Below are 9105 nucleotides of genomic sequence, written 5' to 3'. Positions count from 1 at the left end.
AAAACAGTCTCGTGTTAAATGAAGCAAAGAAATGCTCAAAAAATTCAACCGAGGTCGATCAAATTTGGTCTACAATATCGTTACTGGGGACGAAACATGAATCTATTCGTATGAGCCCGAAAGTAAACAACAATCCACTGTTTGGGTATTTCAAAATGAACCAAAACCAACAAAAGTTGTTCGTTCACGCAGTGCTGCCAAGCAAATGATTGCTTGTTTCTTCGGTACATAAATTTATTGCTAAAAATATTCAGTTGGGAGTCATACCTGGATCTCTAGTATTTTTCCAGCATTTAATTAATTAATTAAAAATATATTCAATTAATTTTAAATAAAGCGTCATTATGTACAGTTAATGACACAAAAATAGCAGTTTTCTAAACAAAACCGAGTATATTAAAAAAAAAAAAAAATTTAAAAGTTTTTTAAAAGTGCATTACATTTATTAAAATGCATTTAGTTATAGCATCCAATTATTTATCGTTATTATTAATATAGCTTATCATCATATTTTCCACCAGACAAGCTTTTATCATTGATCGATAGATTGATTAATCTCTGGACGCATATCCGATTAAAAATATCTGATTAATCACGAAGAAGCTTTGATGCGAAACACGAATATTTATTTTGAAGCAGTTATCTTTGACACATTTAGAAGATTTAAAGATTTTTACTCAAAACTTTAGTCGAAAATATTATAAGAATCATATCTCGACGATAAGCTATAACTAACACTTGCTAATTCATTCTTTTTTTTAGCTGTAAAACTAGTTCGAAAATAAATTCTTTAATATAATACTATCACCCGTCCGTAAAAAAAGTTAAGGATTCTACTTTCCATGCATAATAGTCTTTAATATCCTTCGACTCTTTGAGCAAGCAATAAAGTAAATCAAAATTATCCGTTGTCAGCACCGAACGAAAACTAGGTCACCGAGAAATTTGGAAAAATAATATAGGTATACATCTTATAGTACTATCTTTCCTCTTGAAAATGTGCACTTTTTTAAATTCTAATAATTACTATTCTATTAATTATTAAAAAAATGATTATTGAAAAAAAAACGTAATTTTTTTCAGAATTTCAATTTAAAAGATTTTTTTTACTAATATAATGATTTTCGATATTTACATAATTGAGTCAAAATTATTCCTTTCCTTTTTTCCTTGAAATGGAAAAAAAAATGGATTAAATTATCTTTATTGTGAAGGAGTTATAAACCACCACAGTGATGCGAATTCGCACCTGTGTGCTAAGTAAAGATCGCGAAACATGTGTGTCAACGAAGTGTTAACGATAATGGTAATTGAGTGTCATTAATTAGTGTCATTAATTAAGTAAATGCATTTTAGTGACCATAATGTGCTTTTAAAATATAACTTTAATTTTTAATATATTCGGTTTTTTTTCAGAGAACTGTTGATTACTCTTATGCCACTGACTAATGATGTTTTATTTTTAATATTAATAAAAAATATATTAAATTAATTAATTAAACAATAAGAATCTCAATAAGAATCTGGACCGTACATTTGAAAATTTAATAATAAAGAATAGAAGTAATGGCTATAACGGTAAAAACTAGATCTTTAATGCTTAAATAATTCAATCTGAATTATTGTACAATATATACTATGTATATACAGAGTGCTTCTGATATCTACAAATCAGTAAGTCGGGTTGCCTATATGCTTATGAGCAGGGGCAGCTTGTCAACTTAATTTGTAATATTACAATACTACAGTAGTTTAATTTTGTTTACAAATCCGAAAAATCAATTCGGCGCGCAATTCGAATGTCTACAAATATGGTAAATATATATGTACATATATGGTATATATGTACATATATAGTATATAGTATATATTATATAGTCTTTAGTATATAGTATATAGTATATACTATATACTATTCAGATTAAATTATTTAAGCATTAAAGATTTAGTTTTGACCGTTATGGACATTATTTCTATTTCTTATTGTTTAATTAAGTTTATTTACATTCCAAATACATTTTTATATTTCTCAAGAAAGGAATACAATGGTATTTTATATAATATACTATTATACTTGTATATATAATAACTTGCTTACCTCGGCGGTGCAACCGTTTGTTGTCGTATGTGTGCAAGGATTAGGTCCGCAGTTAGTGCAAGCAATAATTTCGTTCGGTCCAGTAGTACCACCAGTAGCTCCGCCTTCTCTCTTCTTTTTACCCTACGACAGGGTCTCCATAGAAGACACTTATATTTTTAATTATAAATTCTTTTTATTATATGTTATTTATAATATTATATATTAGGTTGTCCAGAAAGTTTATGAAATTTTTTAAAACTCAAAATTGTATATACAATTTATTTTAAAAGTGAATAAAATTTAAATTTAAAAAAAGGATTTTAAAGCTTGAAATCTCTATTTTTTCAAAAGGTTACTTTCTGTTTTTTAAGTCTCTGTGAGTTTGACAATTTTTACATTCGGAAAACTACGAATTAAAAAAGATGGAAAATTTGCTTTTTATTTGGGTCTGTCATGTGTTAAAAAAAATTTGCGAAAAATATTTTCGCCTATCTATCGTAAAAACTTCAAATTATTCCTACAAAATCATTTTTAAAAATGTTTCTACTTTTTTGTTCTTAAATTATTCGCGAATTAAACAGGAGCATTGTGATTTTAATTGTTCATAACTCTGTTAAAAATCGTACTACAATTAAAGGAACAGATTCTTCAAGCTGAAACTTTCCTCTATCAAGTGATATAATTGCCAATTAAAAAAATATAATATATATAAATTTTAATTAAAAATATGACATTACTTTCCTTGTAACCATTGTGCAATGCTTAGAAAGACAGTAATGCTACCTTTTTAGCATTGCACAATGTTTAAAAGAATAGTAATGTCACATTTGTCTCAAATTTATTTATATTTTACATTAAAAAAATTAGCAATTATATTATTTGATAAAGCAAAGTTTCAGTTTTAAGAATTTGTTTTTTAATTGCAATATGATGACTTTTAATAGAATTATAATCAATCCAAGTCACAATAATCCTTTTTATTTAACTCGCAAGTAACTCAAGAAGAAAAAGTCGTAGGAACATTTTTAAAAAACGATTTTGTAGAAAAAACTTCAAACTTTTATGATAGGTCGAAACCGAGTAGGTTTCGCAACATATTCGTATTTTTTCTATGTATAATTTTGAACTAAAGAAAATCGCACAAACTTTCTAGAACAACCCAATACATTATAAAATATTGGGACAATATTTTATATAATATATTATAAACTTAAACAATAATCTACTCTTTTGATTCTCATTCTTTTTCTGATTTTTTCTTTTTTTAGATCTTCTCCCTTTTTTCAAAAATTTCCACATATGCATTAAGCTTTGATTTTTCACATTCTCTATCGTATTGTTTATTAATCCTTTTATCTCATTTTTATGTACAGGGTGTCTCAGGATTTAACAGATAATCTGCGAGATCATATTCTATACAGTGGAAATAAGAAAAAAAGATGTATGAAGTTTGGTTAGAAAATTATTGCTAAATTATAAATAAATTTTAAAATTGAACATTTTAATAGTATTTTAATGAAACATTGGCATTTTAATGGCAGTTACTATTTCAACATTTTAATGGCAGTTGCGACAATGGAAATTTATTTAACAACTATTATTTTTGAGCGTAGTCGTTGTTTCAAGGCTAAACAAATATCATATTCACACACAGGTTAAAATAATATGGAATCGTTTAAAGATAGTAAATGTGATATGAATATACATACGAGATAAACATGTTCAATCCTTTCATACACAAAATGTTTACTTTCATATTTTGCGCAATAGATAATTTGTTGTTTCCTATTTCAATATTTGTTCTGTTGCAATATTTATTTATAACTTTGGGTATGTTTGAGGAGACGCTATCAACGCTATCAACGCAAACGCTACTAACACTATTCGTGTAGCCAATAGTGATAGTGAGTTTTATGAACGATTTTTAGCATTTACGACGCACTGGTAGCGTTGATAGTGTCTCCTCGAACGTACCTCTTCATCGCTGTAAATAATTTTTGATTCCAAGGTAATCCTCCTTTTCTTTGAAATTATACTGTACGGTATAAAATAGATTTAATATTTACGTTTAAAGTAAAATTTTTATGTTATTTATTTGCACATATTTGTCATAATTTAAAGTTATGTTATCTGAGATTATGATTAAAAAGTTGCGTGATAAAAATAGCGTAATGTATTAATATCTGCATGTTTTAATATATAAAAATTATGAAAATGGCAGGAACAGAAGAGACAGGAAACCACAAGAAACTGAAATGGCAAAAAACAGCACTATCTTTACTACTACTAGCGTTCATAAAACTCACAAACGCTAATGCTACTCATGCACTACTTCGGAAGCAAGAGCGTTGGTAGTGCAAGTTATGACGGTAAACGCTACCGACAATGACGTCACGGATAGCGTTGGTAGGGAGCTCTTCGAACAGCGTTAGCGTTCGATAGCGCTAGTAGCGAACTTCCCAAACCCTTCCCGTACCCTTTATAACAAAGAATATCTAGTCAAACTTCATATAACATTTTTTTTTATATTCATTTATAGAATAAACTTTGTAGTTTGTTCATTAAATTCTGAGATTTTTGTATATAGATAGGGTAAACAATTGTAAATATGACCTAAACAATTAATAAACGTGAAAAAAGCAATATTATGACACTTTTGATACGTGTCATAATGTTGTGTTGCGTTATTATAGCACAAACTAATTTATCCAGCACACGTATCCAAAATCGAAATGTAAAACGTCTTGTGTTCCGATCTTGGACATACATATTGTTTAGATTTTTATCAGAAAAAAGTATGGTAATGAATTGATAACCAGTGGCGCGACTTTTTATAAGCAAACTAATAATAATTAAAATAACGCGTACTAGGCTTTATTAAGAAAAAGCAATTAAGCTTGCACATAAAAGCATGTGATATTTTTGGAAAAGGATGCACTGGAAATACGAATTAAGTATTATTTTCATGTTAATTATAAATGCATGAAAAATGCATGATATTAACAAGCTGATTTAGCGAAGGTGTCTTGTTAGCGATCATTATTGTTTTAAAATCGTATTGAATACTGCCGGTGAATGTTAATATCATATGACATAATGTAAATTGCAAAAAGCCATGAATTAAATATTGAAAATTACTGAGATTGAGTTATCTTATCCTCCTACTGTAAAAATCATTCACGAGTGAGTCATTGTTTTTTATGTCTTTTTCTTTCAGTGTACAGAATATCATAATTCGCGATTAAAATTTTAATAACATATTCCTGATTTAAAAATAAGATTTAAAAATTCTAATATATAAAAATATATAAATTTTAATATATAAAATATATAAATTCTAATATATCAAAATATCAAAGCTACAATAGTTTTCAAATTAGTAACGGTCAACATTTAACTATTCATACATGGAGAAAAATATAATGTACATTCGGATTCTAATCAATTTTATGGAATTTTCAAGTAAATATGGGACAGGCGTCTTATGTATAGGGACTTATATACAATTTTCTTTACATTTCTAATAAATGAGTGATTGTCGATTAGTCATAATAATGTAAAATTATGCTTTACAAAATGTAAAAAGTACTTTACAGTATGACTATACAACGATTGCTATCAGAAAAATAAAGTAAATTTTACATAAATGGACGCCTGTTTCTACATGAACCTACCAATTCCACATAATTTATTAGAATTATAGCGCATATTACTTAAAATTTTGTCTGTGTATGCGGTATCGACTGGATTTGAACCTAAGATTTTTGGGATGGTAGCCTAACAAGCTAACACTGAGCTATAATCGCATGCTTATCTAGACAATTTGGCATTCGATTGTTATTTGACCCGTCATATTTCGCGCGAATCTTCAGTCATTTACTTCATCAAGTATCTTTTGCCTTAGCGTTGACAAAATTTACTTCATTACGCAATAAAAAATACAAGTGTGCAAAGTGTTGATTTGTTCGTGTTACAGTTTTGAAAATAGAGTATGATTTATTTTACTGTAAGGTAACAATCATTTGAATGCAATATTTTTCGAGAGAATCCCACACGAAGGAAAGTGTAAAGTACGCTAGAATCAAGGCATGGAACTTACTCGTAACGAAGTTACTACAAGTTATTTTGGTAAATATGCTGAATAGAGGAGTGGCTCCGATGACTTTGATATATGTTTTTAAGGTCACGACTCTGAGTAACTTCCACCAGGTTTTAGCTCATCATTCATTAAAAAATTATTAACAAAAAAAGTTTGAAAAATATATAATGTTTCTTTTCTACCATATAAAACATAAATTTTCTGCTTTAAAGTATACTTTATAACTTTCCTTAGGAGTGTACGACTTCTACACGAAGCGACTCTGGCAGGGGGGAGGTGGGGTGAGAGTCACTTCGCGTGGAAAAAAAGATACTTCCTCGAGTAACGGTAACTGTAATGAATTACTTTTAAAAATTGGTAACTAGTAACAATAACTTGTTATTTTTTCTACTAAATAACAAGTAATTATAACTTGTTACTTTTAAAAAGTAACTTTCCATTCCCAACTAGAATTCTAGTAAATGTTATGAAATTGGTAGTTCTATTATGTAACGGTACAGTAAGGTATTCTTTTACATTTTGTAAAGTAAAATAAATAACCTTAATAATCATACATCTCAATAGAATTTACTTTATCGACGCGTATTTCTTTTGTCTTAGCGCTAACGTAATCTGAAGATACAGTAGTGTCTTTATGCTAAGTTCGGATCTACAATAGATTTTGAAGCCTTAATCTATAAAAAATGGATGAATCACAGTCGATTTTTTTCCTCATTCGACTGTAATTGGTCAATTTCTTATGATTTAAGGCTTAAAACACCTATTGTAGATCCGAACTAAGACGAGAACAACGACGTGATATAAATACAAGGATATGCTCATATAGTAGTGCAGGAATTTGAAATAGGGGATGTTACCAAACGTATGTCATCGACTGTTTCCAGAACGATTCGAGCAGGTTCGGCTCCGTAAAATATGGCCTTAAGAGACAATAAATAGATTATATAAGGCACTATTAAGATCTATAAGTCCGGATGTAGGTGTTTTAAGCTTTAAGCCATAAGAATTTGACCAATTACAGTCGAATACGAGAAGAATAATTGACTACGATTCGTCCATTTTTTATGGCTTAAGGCTCAAAAACCTATTGTAGATTCGGACTAAAAGCCCTAAAACTTTTAGCTGAGATAAACGTTGACTCTAATTTGCCCTATCAGTTCTAATAATGCCTATGTAGGGCTCTAATAACGCCTATTTGGGATCCTAATAGGCTATAATAAGCTATAGGCTATAGATCTTATGAACTCTATATTGTTGACTTTGATTTTTCCTCATCAGTTTATTAAATACAATTTAAATTATTTTTTACGTTATAATTTTTAATGTAATTGATTTATTTGGGAAGAAGGGTGTGTAAAAAAATGGTCAAAATTAACCCTGAGTGGACATCTTTAAAATCTATGTAGTTGTCATTTTGGAAGTCCGTATTCATGAAAAAATGCTTATTTATCCAGGAAAGCTTGGGAAATTTTCCAAAAATAATAAAATAAGTCGTTTCAACAATAGGTCTTTCTGCAAAGAAATATATTTTGTGTCTAATAAACGATGATAGATTTTAAAATTAATGTTTACATTTAACACAAGTTGGATCATGAACTATAAGAATACACTACCAGGAAGTTCTACAAATATACGAGGTCTGGCTTTAAATAACGAGACTGCGCGCGCAGAAGGCGTCCTAGAGGGGTAGGGTGGGAAACGAATGCAGCGTTGGATAGCTGGAAGTGTCTATTATTCCAGTACGAAAACACGTTTTTGTCACAGTAGTAGTATTTTTTCTATAGAGGTTAGAAACGAACTTGTTTTTTTCTGCCGATAACAATGTATGATGAAAAACACAAGCAACGGATCAATGTGAAATTTCTCGTTAAATTAAAAAAAACTCCGACTGAGTGCTATAAGTTGTTGAAAGAGGCCTATGGTGAGAATTCTCTATCTCGTGCGCGTGTTTTTGAATGGTATAAACGGTTTTCTGAAGGCCGAGAGAGCACCGAAGATGACCAGGTCGACCTGTCTCTGTTTCAACTCCGCAAACAGTGACCAAAATCAATGAAATTGTGCGCGGAGATCGTCGTATGAGCATTCGGATGATTGCTGAGACTGTAAACGCCGATAAAGAAACTGTCAGAAAAATTTTACATGACGAATTAAACATGAAGAAAGTCTGTGCGAAGTTGGTCCCAAAAAATTTGACCCCTGACCAAAAGCTCGTCCGTCAACAGATCTGCTTAGATTTTCTTGAGAGGTTAGATGAAGAGCCTGAATTGATGGAAAACATCATCACTTGCGATGAAACCTGGATATTCCAATACGATGTTGAAACTAAGCGGCAATCCATGCACTGGAAAACTCCTTCCTGCATAGCCAAGAATGAAAAAAGCAAGGATGTCGAAATCGAAATTTAAAGCCATGCTAATCGTTTTTTTCGACATCAACGGCATCGTGATGACTGAATGGGTTCCAGAGGGTCAAACTGTAAACCAAACTTACTATTTGACAGTTTTGGCAACACTGCGAGAGCGAGTTCGTAAGAAACGGCCGGAGTTGTGGAAAAACAAGTCGTGGATCTTACACCAGGACAACGCACCTGCCCATAACGCGCTGTCTGTGAAGCGTTATTTAGCCGCTAGAGGCACTCCAGTGCTCGAACACGCGCCGTACTCGCCTGATTTAGCACCCTGTGACTTTTTCCTGTTTCCGAAGATCAAGTCTGCCTTAAAAGGAACCCGGTTCGAGTCGATGGAAAAGGTGAAGCGAAAATCGGCGGAGCTCCTAAATGCTCTTACAAAAGAAGACTTCCAGCATTGCTTTGACCAATGGAAAAAACGAATGGAACGGTGTGTGGCGAGGGGAGGGGAGTACATTGAAGGGGAGCATTCAATTGTAGAATAATTTTTCAAATAAAACTCTTTTTTATAAGCAGTTT

At 30.6% G+C, this 9105-nt stretch overlaps 1 protein-coding gene across 11 annotated transcripts in view; it reads right to left on the bottom strand.

Moving 5' to 3' along the window:
* LOC108745695 (glutamate-gated chloride channel) overlaps positions 1-9105 on the bottom strand; it is a 549841-nt gene that overhangs the window by 95577 nt on the left and 445159 nt on the right. For 9 of the 11 annotated variants that reach the window (XM_018481999.1, XM_018481995.1, XM_018481994.1 and 6 more), the window contains one exon: positions 2099-2212. The exons of 1 other annotated variant lie outside the window; for it this stretch is intronic. In XM_018481999.1, the coding sequence (XP_018337501.1) occupies positions 2099-2212 (114 nt within the window). Of the gene's footprint in view, positions 1-2098; positions 2222-9105 lie in introns of all 11 variants that reach the window. One more of the 11 variants, XM_018482001.1, reaches the window with a different exon arrangement.

Source organism: Trachymyrmex septentrionalis, unplaced genomic scaffold (assembly GCF_001594115.1).
Source record: "Trachymyrmex septentrionalis isolate Tsep2-gDNA-1 unplaced genomic scaffold, Tsep1.0 scaffold147, whole genome shotgun sequence".
Lineage (NCBI taxonomy): Eukaryota > Metazoa > Arthropoda > Insecta > Hymenoptera > Formicidae > Trachymyrmex > Trachymyrmex septentrionalis.
This window is presented reverse-complemented; position numbering and strand designations above follow the sequence as displayed.